The 12068-nt window shown below is 52.8% G+C and overlaps 1 protein-coding gene across 1 annotated transcript; it reads right to left on the bottom strand.

The window, feature by feature from the left end:
* Positions 1-2141: 2141 nt before the first annotated feature.
* On the bottom strand, positions 2142-9459 carry LOC123818636. The gene is made up of 4 exons (XM_045838874.1): positions 9402-9459; positions 6243-6346; positions 3503-3586; positions 2142-2880 (listed from the first exon to the last, which is right to left on the bottom strand). Exons 1-4 carry the CDS (start codon positions 9432-9434, stop codon positions 2451-2453), a joined length of 651 nt encoding a protein of 216 aa, XP_045694830.1. The 5' UTR covers positions 9435-9459; the 3' UTR covers positions 2142-2450.
* Between the last annotated feature and the right edge of the window lie 2609 nt (positions 9460-12068).

Here is a 12068-nt window from a genome sequence, read left to right as displayed (position 1 = left end):
GCCTCTTCCGGTCCTGAGGCAGCACCCCGAGCACTGTGTTGTAGGACCCCTCTCACCTGCCCCCAGGGACAAAGGACGGGCCACCTCTCGGGGCCACAGGCAAACAATGGGTATAAGGCGTGGGCACAGAGCTGGCCCAAGGGTGTGCCCCACCCCAAGTCCACGCCCTCGTTTCCTCTGAAGACTGTCTGTCTCACCACCTTCTCTCTCTCCCTCTCCTCTGCCGCACGGCGTCCTGGTCCCTTTGCTGTGGCCGCACTCCTGGGGCGGGCTGGAGGGCAGCCCCCCCGGCTTCCCGCGGCCAGGTTTTGTCTGCACGCCCGTGAGAGCCCAACTGTTAGAGCATCACGTGGTTCCGGTACGTGGTTCTGTTAGAAAGGGACTCGGGAGGGCCGAGGTCCTGGTGTGTCCTTCCCCTTTTGTCTGCACGGGCTGAGCAGCCGGCCCGGCCTGGGCGAGTGCTGCCCCCCCATTCTCCCTCATAGTCTGTTCACCAAACCCCGTTTCTTGGGCCTGGCGCCTCAGACTGTGTGCTTGTCAGCCCTTCGCTTGTCCTCAGGAATCATTTCGAATGGATTCGGCAGCCTCACAAACGTGGCGAGTCTCAGTTCTGTTTGCAGACCTGGAGGGGGTGGCGAGCTGCAGGGTAGATGCGGGCCCCAGATGCCCCGGTTCTGCGCGTGGCCCGGGGAGCTTCTCGGAAAGGCAGTTGAGAGAAGGCCGAGCAGTGTCTGGCCCCAGAGCTCAAAGCCTGGCCCCCTGCTCTTGGGGCGCACGTCGCGGAATTTCCAAATGATAATTCCAGGTGATCTGCACCTGATGCAAGAAAGAAGAACCGGCTGGCATAACACTGTAGATGAACAGAAGACGGGGAACGTGGTGCTTTCAGATTACGCTGCTCAAAATGTGTGCGGTCAGGAGAAGAATTGACGGGGTCACGTGCACAGTGTCCGGTGGGGCCCTGGAGCCCGGTCCCCTGGGCCCCTGCCCCAGCTCTGTCACTAACCTCGAGCCGTGTGCCCTTGGGCAAGAAATGAACATCTCTATTTCTCCGGCACCCCCCTCTGCAAAATGGGCCAGCCGGTGGGCGGGGAGCAGGGCTGGGTGGGTAACGCTGGTTACTAAGCACCAAGCCTGCCTGCCGCGGAGTCGGTCTCCGGAAGGGTCAGCGGTCCCTGTTCCCCAGGAAGGAAGGGCGTGGCGGGTGCTCCGCGGGTGGCCGTGAAGGATTCATTGAAAGGTCCCGCAGAGAATACAAGCTTTGCTCCCTAGGTTCTTCCGTGCTGCCTGGTGGTGAACCTGTGTTTACCTGGGAACCCTCAAGAACTACTGTGAGAACAGTTTGCAATACTATTCTTTAAGTGTTTTTAGAAGAAAATGTCGTGAAAATGCTAGGATTTTTGTAATGGGTTCATTTCTGTTTAAAACGTACTATCTTGTTTTTAGAAACGATTTTTTAAAATCACGTACTGGGGTTAATGAACTAGAAAGCGAGGAGGGGAACGGGATGGAGAGGAACGTGCCCGCGGGGAACCCTGCCTCGGGGAAGCTCTTCAGAGCAACACCAGCCGGGGCCCGAACCCCAGCCGCACCCCCTGCGGGTGCGTGTCCCTGCGCAGCTGGCTGGCTCTCGCTTGTTTGTTTCTTCTTTTCGTAAAGCAGCACGAGTACAGCCTGTTGCTGGGGTCTCGGGGGGTCTTCCGAGAGCTGCTGCCTGTCTTCCCCCAGCTAGCCACACCGCAGGCCCCCATAAACGCTCCATTGTTCTGTCCTGCGATCGTGAAGTGGAGATAAAGGGACCAAGCGGCGGGGGGAAGGGGGGGGGGTTGGGGGTCCAGAGAGTGAGTTCTGTGGGTTTGAGGACAAGTTGGTCTGGACCGCCTGTTGAGCTGCGTTCAAAGCAAAACTGTGAAGAAGTGTCAGTGGCAGTCTGGGCTGCCTTCTCCGGGTCCTTTCTAACGGGGTGGGGGGGGACTTTGGAGGGGAGAATGAGATTAATTTATTCCTAGGGACGGACCAGCAAACGACAGGCTTTGCATATAACGACTCTCGAGAAAATTTGCATTTCAACGTCTGAAAAGCCTTAAATTGAAGGAACAGCATGCCTGCCGTTGAATTTCAGCAGGCCCCGTGGAGGGGAGAGTCCGTCTTTGCTTCTATCGGTGTGGGAGGCAAGCAGAGGGAAGGCTTTTTGGCTGCCTTTGAAACATGCCACGTTCATAGACACTTTGGTGCGGGGCGAAGGAAGGAGGAAGTGACAAGGTCCCTTCGGGCGCTACTCAGTCTCAGATGCTGACTTGCGTGGACAGTGGGGCACCCGGAAAGGTCCCGGCCTCCGCCCAGTCTCCGGGCCCAGATGCTGTGTCGGGGAGGACGGTGTCATCGGGCCCCAAGGACAGGCGGGAGGAGGGAAGGACAGGGTCTCGATGAGCCAGGTGACACCGGAGCTCTCACAAACCTCCTCTCACCTCGCCCTCGCCCTCACTGCAGTAAGCGGAGGATGCTCTCAGCCGCGTGCACACGGGAAATAAGGCTCCACATAGACCCGGCAGTGGCCCAATGTTAGGTAGCGGGAGATCAGCCGCACCGGGATCCCAAGTCCAGCTGACTGGCTCCATTAGAACCGAATCCGCCACAAAGGACGCAATAAGCCTGGTGCCTGCTGGGTGAGGCCCCGCCCTGGGGTCCCAGGCGGCCCGTGTTGCCGCCCTGCTGGCCCTGTGCTCTCCCCGGCCCCTGTGTCCGGGGAGCTGAGAGAGCGTGGCCAGTACTGCTGCGCCTGGGGCCGTGCTTCCTTTGTCATCCTGCGTCCGGACGGCTTGGGTTCCACTGCCTCCGCGGGCCTGTCTCCGTGGGAGGCCACGTACTTGGGTGATTGTGCTGGAAAAGGAGTAGGAGGAAGATGGTGAAGAAGAAGAAGAAGAAGGAGAAGGAGAAGGAGAAGAAGAAGAAGAAGAAGAAGAAGAAGAAGAAGAAGACCAATCAGTCCACCCCAACCCTTGGGAAAATGCACCAATGAGTAACTGTTTCCTTTGTTGGGGCTTTGGGATAAATACCTCACTGTCATTTGTCCTGGGGTGCAGATAATCTAAATCAGATGTGATTGGGACAGGTGGGAAGCGCCACTTCCCCATCGGGGTTGGGAAAGTTAGGAGGCAGAAATACCGCCTGCACTTGTTTTTCTCCCCATGGGACATGGCAGTTGCCTCCGCAGTTTGACAGCCTCCAGCCGCCCCATCCGGTATAGGCTCCTGGGGTCACACCAAGTGTATGCTAATGATGCCACTCACGGTGGGCCACCAGGAGCTTTGAGCCACGTGGTCTCCTCCCAAGCTCCTGGCCTTCAAGGAGAAGCAGGAGGCTGGAGATGAGCTCACGCACGTGGCCAGTGACTCGGTCACTCAGGCCCATGGAAGGGAACCCTGAGAAAAGCTCTGGATCCCCGGGCTCCGGCGGACGTCCTGGCTGGTGAGTACGTCGACGTGCCGGGAAGGTGACCCACCTGGTGCCTGAGGAGAGGAAACGGAAGCTCCGAGTGCGGGATCCTGCCAGTTCTGTCCCCATAGGTCTCTTCTTGTGGCTGGTCCTGATTTTTTTTTTAAGATTTTATTTATTTATTTTTAGAAAGAGGGGAAGAGAGGGAGAAAGAAAGGGAGAGAAACATCGGTATGAGAGAGACATCGATTGGCTGCCTCCTGCACGCCCCCAACTAGGGGGTACCAAACCCACAAACCAAGGCAAGTGCTCTGACCAAAAATCGAGCTAGTGACTCTTCATTGTTCGGGACAACACCCAACCCACTGAGCCACCCCAGTCAGGGCCTGGTTTGCATTCCTTGTAAGAAAACCGTAAGTTCGTGTTTTCTTGAGTCCTGTGAGCCATTCTAGTGAATTATAGACTTTGAGGGCATCATGGGAACCTCCAGAGGTGCAGACATTGTGGAACAGCATGGGTGGCCGGGGACCCCAGAACACGTGGCTGGTGCAGCCTGTGGAGGCGCATGCCCTTTGCTGGTGCGGTCTGTGCCCACGTGGAGTGGTGGGTGTCAGATGGGAGCATCGCATGTCTTTGAATGAACAGACGGATCTCCTGCAGTCCCATGAGGGAGGTGACAGCAAACTGCAGTCCCTCTCCTTGCCTCCTTTGGGGACGAGAGGATGCCGTGACTCAGCGCCCCGTCAGCTCTCTCTCCGGGTGAAGTGACGGCCACAGTTCCAGTCCCAGGGCCCGCCCTCACAGAAAGCCCGAGAGCGTGTTTACAGGCTGCCGCCACGCTGACACATTTGGAGTCGGATCAGCTACGTCGGCTGATACGACATGCTAGTGCTAAGGAGGGAAAGGACTGATGAGGAATCCAGCTCCTGTGTCGTTTTTAAAATAGAGCTAATTTCACAGAGTTCAGACGCAGCCTGATCATTTCGCTAGGAAACGGGAATTGGCTTGATCCTCTGCAATGCGATCAGCTGCCTGGCGCTCGACGTGCCAACAGTTTGAGCCTCTCCGCGTCTTCTCTGTGATTTCAACTGGAGCGCTGGGATAAAAGGATAGTCCACCCATCTGCTGCCTTGGATTTTTTCAGGCTTGATTTTAAGAGAGAATTTTTTCTTTACGTGTTCACTTGTTTTCCTTCCCAGACTAAAGGAATCCAACTATTATTTCACAAACCTTTTATTTCTTTTCTTCCACCTGGCATCCCCTCATCTTCTCCAGTACCTTTTCCTTTCCCCCTTTTTTCATGAAAAAATCTGGAAAGAAAACTAAATACAGTTATGAATTTTAGCCAACCAGCCTTTGGATAAGTGGGCTGTGAGCAGAGCATGGCCTGGGTGCAGAAAGATGTGTGGACAAGAGTTGCTTTGCTCGAACTTGCCAGATAAATAATTCGGACACTCCACCCTTTTATGAACAGTGAGACAAAAAGACATGTTTTCACTTCATGGTTAAGATAGGATGCTGGGTTGGGGGCGGGGAGGAATGGTGCCTCTGGTCATTTCCAGGTCAGATTTCTGTGCATTGTTTTAAAAATCAGTGAGATAACACACTTACTTATGTAGCCAAAAAATTTTTGTGTGGTCACGCTAAACAGGCAGGCCGGGTCCTTGTCTTCATAGAGCTTACAGTCGACAGGAAGTCAGGGTCTCATCATGTCGCCAAGTACAGAGACACATGTAGAAGTGTACATGGGCGCTTTGAAGGAACAGCACCCAGTAGCACGAGAACAATACTGAAGACACAGCACGGAGGTGGGCGGGCGGCCAGGAAAGGCTCCCACGGAAAGATGTTTGCGCTGAGATCTGAGGGTGACTGACGATGGGGAGGGAGGACTCGGGCGGAGGGAGTGGAGTGTGTGAAGTTTCCGGGCTGGAAAGGAACACGGCTCGGCCAGGAACACAAAGGAAACGGTGTGTGTGGGATGGCGTGTACACAGTGGGAACAGACCCGCCCAGCGGGTAGCGAAATGCCCCCTTTCCACGCCGAAACCTTTGGGGAAATCCAGCCAAAGGAAACACGGCACCCCACAGGACGTGAACATGTTCACGCAGGCTGGCATTCGGGAAACAACAAAGAAAAAGAAAGGGCTACAAAACACAAAGAGGAGCTCTGATAAAAGAAGGGAAGAGTTTCTGAAAAGGCTGGCCGCGGAGGTCCACGGCACTGAGTCTGCTGCGACGTCGACCGGGCTGAGACCCGAACACCCTGGACCCACAGACAGGGCCCCGATGGTCATCTCGCTGGACCCGTTTCAAGGGCCTGGGCGGGGTAAAGGCCGAGGGGGCTGCAGAGATGGCAGCAGCTGTTCCGCAGAGGAGAGACGTGGGGTGCTCACTGCGGGGGGGGGGGCGGGAAGCAAGGCCGGGGGCTGTGTTTTCAGATTCTTGTAAAGTGCTCAGCGGTTTGGGGCCCATTCAAATATTCAATTAAATAACTTCTTCATTTTTTAATTTTCTTTTCCTTTCCTTTCCTTTCCTTTTCTTTTCCTTCCTTCCTCTCCTCCCCTCCCCTCCCTTCCCTTCTTTTAGAGAGAGTAAAATCTCCTGACGTGTAGCAACAGAAAAAAATCTCTGTCCAAAGGCATCTTGGTTTCCTTGCTGCCGGTGGCAGCAGCAGCAGCAGCCCTAGCCTTTGACTGCTCTGCTAGGTTGCACAGTCAGCAACACTGGGTTTAGTTTCTAACCCTTGGTGCCCCTGCACGCTGCTGCACAGCAGCTTGGGCGCGAACACGGAACTCAGGGAGGACTTACTGAGCTCCTGCGATGCGCTGGCGTGGGACAGGTGCCGCAGGCCTGACAAGGAATGACACACAGTGTTTGCATTTAAGGAGCTCACACCAGGCCAGGGAACAGACCTGGAAACAGATATTGACAAAATAGTGCTGTAAGTGTGTGATAAAAATATAACCAGAAGACAGTGTTAGTAGGGGTTGGGAACAGAAGCCTGACCGTCTCCCGAAGGGCCAGGAAGCACCCGGGATGTAGGAGTTGGTGTGAAGAGTGCGGTGGTTCTTGTTTTCAGGTTATCTCAACTTTGTTCCATTTCCTTTCCCTGACATTCTCGAATCGGGTCCTTCCTTGAAGCCAACAACATGAATTTGTAACAGATTTAACCACTGAACACAAAGAAGCTGATTGGTCAACATAAATAATCCATTTCCATACTTTTATAAGCACCCTACTTGCAATACTTAAAAACATCTAATATACCGAAATAGTAAAATGCAAAACTTGAAACACGTGACTTCCTCTAAGGTGTCGCATTTTAAAGTGTAAAACACATTTGTAAATACTTAACACAACAAATATCTAAGTGGAAGCGTACTTTCCTCCTTTGGTTTTAAATTCCTTGCACTGAGTTTAGGTGGGTGGATGGCGGGCTTAGGCAGAGAGGTGACAGGAGGTGGGACAGGAACGGATAAGGCGAGGACAGATTACTGTGGTTAGCTAGGTCAACAAACTCAATGTCAAACCATGTACTCAAGGAAGACTCGGGCCTTAGGTGAAAACTTCTTTACGAATCTCGGCAATCTTTCCTCACATAATAAAAGTCAAATATGCAGCAACTGTAATGACTGAGTTACCTGGCTGAGAAGTAAAACTTAACTATGTCAAAGAATAAAAATAAAAAAGTTAGAAAATGACTTCCAGAGTTGACTTCCTGAGACCGTGCGCACCAAACTGTGTCCCCCCAATCACACCTGGCTGTAGGACAGACGCCGAGAGTCCCCAGAGATCCCCTCGCCCGTGAGCGCGAGGGGAATCATCCCAGACTGGGGAGCCGGCTAAGCATGGGGCTGTCTGGACCCAGTTAGGGGACCTGCCTGTGTCTGTTGCTGCCCGTGTCTTTTCTAGCGTTCCCAGGCACCTGGAAGCTTCTCCCTGGGGTGTCCTCAGACGGTTCAGTGATAGTGCCACCAGCCTCCTCCTCGCTCACCCCCAGGGAGCAGGTGAGTCCTGGCTCTGCACCATGAAGCATCTGTCAACACCCTAAGCTAACAGGTTCAGAGCTTGCAAGGATCCCCTGCTTCTTCTGCCCTCAGACGTGCTGATGTTTATGCGGTATGTCAAATGCCATCCTGACACGGCGATGTTCTTAAGTCCCCTTAGTGAGTGCCATGGCTTCCGGCTATCAGAACCACCTAGAAATCTTCTGAAAACCCAGACTCCTGGCCCCCACTCCCAGAATCAGCGATTCAGGAGAACAGAAGGATTTGCTTCCCTAGCAGGTTCCCAGCCATGCTGATGCTGCTGGCCCCCGGACCCCACTTGGAGAATCTCCATCCTGGGGGATCCTTGACCCTACTGAAAGGCCGTGCACAGTCTGTGCAGGTGCCTGTGTGGTTTTGTCCTAGCATGAGTGTCCTCATTTTCATCAGAATTCTCCACGTGAGTTAAACCACAAACAAACAAAAGCCGGTCACTTGGAGAACATTTACCAGGGCCCGAGGCCCGAGGGAGTGCTGGTCTCCAAGACCAGAGAACTCACTGTGGCACAGGAGGTGGAAACTCGCTGGGTGGGACAAAGTCACTCCCACGGGAGGTGCTCGGGGTCACGGGTCAGAGCTGGGTGGTGGTCGATGGGCACAAACAAAATGATTTGAATAGGAATGAATATTCTCACCCAATAGGAATTTATTTTTCATTATAGGTCATCGTGCTGGATTGCAACAAGATGATTGGGAGCATGACGCTCATTCAGGAGTAATAAAGCATGAGTCGCTGATGCAATCTTTAGAAATGTCACATCCATCAATCAGCACTGGAACAATAGACAAAAGGCTGGCACCTGGCAGTAGTAGTTTATGGTTTCGTAGTTAAAACCGGCCTGTAACTTACTCTTTAGGAGCCCCCACAGGGCAGTGAGAGGCTCCACGCAGGGCCAAATGCAGGTCTACGTCCTTCCAGGCTCCCCTCCCCACCCCCGCTCCCAGAATCCCTCGCTTCTTAGAGGCCGTGGAGCACAGTCGGTACAAGCACAGGCTTGTGTCCACTCAGACCTTGGTCCAAGCCCCAGCTTTGACCTTTGCTAGTTATAGACCTTGAGCAAGTTTCTTGCACCTCCTCGAGCCTCGGCTGCCTCATCTGTAAAATGGGAATGGGGCATTAAGCACCCGACGCTTTTCTGATGATTAAGCGATGCGGTCCATCAAGTCTCCGACACGGTGAGAATTTGACAGGTGGTCAGGTAGACCACGTCTCGCCCTGATGTTGCTGGTAGAGTCACATTTGGCTATTAGGCTTAGAAACGAGCACCTCGCCTTCCTAGGAGCCCCTCCAGACTGGGGTTTGTTTTCTAGGACATGGTCGTCTCCCTAGTTTTCCTACGACTAACCTGTCACGAGGGTTGTGGCTTGGTCTGAGAACGGTTCTCGAGTGTGCCGACCCAGTAATAAGATGCTTCAGTCCGGGCGGGAAGACAGCGCTGGGCTCACTGACTAAACGTCTGCCCCCTGTGTATTCTCCCCGCTGAAGCCAGGAGACCACAGACCGGAGAAGACAAGGAGGGGGTGGGGAAGTGGAGGGAGGAGCTAGACGACCAAAGTCTCCCCCACAGGGACTGCTAATTTCATAGCAGAAAAGGTGATGACTCGCTCAAGGCGCAAACTATTTCATGAGGAAGGAGGGAGAAAGCGGTATTGAGGACCATCTCTATGTATGGCTTCTATCACAATGCCTTTTTATCGAAAAAAAGAAACAGAACAATATTACCCAAATTTGCAGAGCCAGCGATTGGTAGAGTTGGGATTCAAATGTTCAGACCTGTCTTACTCTACGTGTCACATGCCTTTAGTTCAACCATGCTGTCTTTACCAGAACAGTTGACTTCTATTTCCTAACTTTGCTGTTTTAAGTAGAAGAAAAGGTAGATGGTGGGTCTATGGGGAAGAAAAACCATAATGTACCTACCGTAGTTGCAAGGAAGTCGAGAAAAAAGCACATCTCTGCACACAACCAGAACAAAAATTCGTGCTCAAACACACAACATCGCTTGACAAAAATACAAGCTCAGTCTCAGGCCGCGAGACCTTATTTTCCTCGTAGGATCGCAGAGAGCCCGTCCAAGGGCAGAGGCAATGACACCGTGGGCCTGCTGAGGGCAGCAGAGAGTTGGAACGTGATGACCTTTTCTGGGCGGACATGGAAGCCAACCAATAAAAGTTGCCTGGTGAGATCGCATTGACTTTGGAGAGTTGGGCTCTGTATGAAAGGTAGACAGAGGTTAGGGTGGATCCGGCGACAGGTCTTGGCACTTTTGTCCAGCCACACATTTGCACGTGGGTCAAGGTGGCGAAAGGGTCTCAGCCGGAGAACAAACGGCCGTAGCTGTGAGTGAGGGGAACCAGAAGAGCTGACGGAGGTGGAGCCTCAGGGGTGCCCCCTGTCGGGGTGAACATACTCGGCCCTGCTGGCTCCCAGCCGGGCAGACGGGCTTGGCTTCCGGGCAAGAACACGGACCTGGGTGGACCATCTTCCTTAGTTACTTGCCTGGCTCCAGAAAGCTCATGAGTGTTGGGCTCTCGGTTTTAAGTGGGAGATAACTTTTGAACCCGACAACACCCACTGTAGATGTCATAGACATACGGGGAATTCAGAGCCTACACAATGGAATGGACCAATGGAGACAATGTGACACATAAAGAAGAAATACAGTGTCCGTGTTCTCATGTAGACCTTTAATTTAAGGAGCACCCATCACGGGTCAGATCCCGTGCTCAAGCTAATGAATGCAAAGATACCTACGGCATGGTCTCCCAAAGCCGGTGCGGTGGTGTCGCTGGGGAGATGGGGCCGGTATAGAAGACGGCTTGTAAGGCTGCGTTGGCATCCGTTCAAGGCCAAGGAAGAGTGTAAACAGCGAGGGGTAGAGGTGTTTTGAAGTTCACGGCGGCCTGAGATGGTTTCAGTTGGCTTCACGGAGATGGTAGAACATTAACTGGGTCTTGGATGGAGGTTGCTCAGCTCAGGCAGTGGAACAGCAGGAAGGACGACCTTCCAAGAACGGCAAGTTGCGTGAACTAGAGAGAGCCGGCGCAGAGCTACAGGGCAAGCGGGGCAGGGGGTGAAGAGCAGGTCAGTCTGACCGAGGTGGGGAATGCAGGTGCGGAAAACACTCCGAGGAATTTAAAGAACAATCTCACATTCTGATTTATTTTTTATTTTTTTAAAACTATTTTTTTAGTTTTTTTTTAATTTATTTTTAGAGAGAGAAGGGAGGGAGATAGAGAGAGAGAGAGAGAAACATCAATGTGTGGTTGCTGGGGGTCATGGCCTGCAACCCAGGAATGTACCCTGGCTGGGAATCGAACCTGCAACACTTCGGTTCGCAGCCCGAGCTCAATCCACTGAGCTACGCCAGCCAGGGCCCTCACATTTGGATTTATGAGGCCATAGACGTGTGACATCGTGGCCCCTCTCTTTAACTTGGTAAAATGCAATTGTCCTCGGGCCCACCCATTCATTCTGTTACCCCCCTTGAAGCCAACAAAGTAAGTCCTGTTCACAATTCTGTCACTGTGTCCCTAACCTTAGCATTTGCCACTGGGTAGACTAAACAAACCAATACAGTTTGTCCTGTATACTTTGAGGGTGTTATTCCTAATGAATAGTTAGCTATCGAAAATCTCACTAGGGCCTTAAGGGCTGCATTTTGAGATCTGCAATTACAAAACTACATTTTTCCTTTTGAAATGTAAAACAGGTTAGAAGAGCATAGCTTAGAAAAGCGAAACATCGTTGAGCAAATTCACCCAACCCAGCTTAACTGAGACGTTTCTTCTCCCCTCCCCATGGCAGGGCAGACTTCTTCCTTAAAAATTTAATTCAATTTTTTAATTGTTACCCACTGATAATGAGCCAAGTAAATCACAAAGCTTCTCCAAGCAGCTGTGTGGCACGGGCATGTGCATTTTTATTTTCCTTAAGGAGGTATGACGACTGGATGGTTTTGGGAGACAAATGATTGCAACTGTGAACAGCAGATGTAACCCACTGTTCTTAGTGAATCGATCCTGTCATCTGTGATTCTTATTATAAAAGCTCCGCTGCAGGAGAAATGCTTGTCCTTGTGGCCGCGCACCCGACGAAGGCATGAACGAAAGAGTTCGCGCGGGCGGGCGGGCTGTTGGTGACCCACTCAGGGTGGCTCTCAGCACCTAGGCAACGGAGTGCCTGCATCAGACAGAACGCTGATTTTAAATGTCTACGTCTTCAAGATGAGGCTTGGAAACCTGCATTTTAACAAGTTCCTGGGTGATTCTCACAGCTCTAAATGCTGTACCACCTGCTGTGGAGGAGGGAAGGAGCGGACTTGGGAAGACAGGGAAGCTAAGCTGAGAAGAGTCTGTAGTCGACACTGATCGCAGGGCTGGGAGAGGCCGGGAGAGAGAGCCTCAGTTGCCCTCCAGAGGCTCTGCAAGCAGGAGGGACCGGAACGTAAGCAGTGATGAGGTGATTTGTGCACAACAAGGGGGTCATAAGAGATAAAGAACAGGGTTAGGTCTGGGATGGTCAGACTTGCCTCCCAGGAACCCAACAAACAGACTCACCACCGAGGCACAGAGGACGACGGCTCCC

This window comes from Phyllostomus hastatus, unplaced genomic scaffold (genome assembly GCF_019186645.2).
Source record: "Phyllostomus hastatus isolate PE091 unplaced genomic scaffold, TTU_PhHast_1.1 phas_contig_29, whole genome shotgun sequence".
Classification (NCBI taxonomy): Eukaryota; Metazoa; Chordata; class Mammalia; order Chiroptera; family Phyllostomidae; genus Phyllostomus; species Phyllostomus hastatus.
Note: the sequence above shows the minus strand (reverse complement) of the source record. Positions and strands in the feature narration are given on the sequence as shown.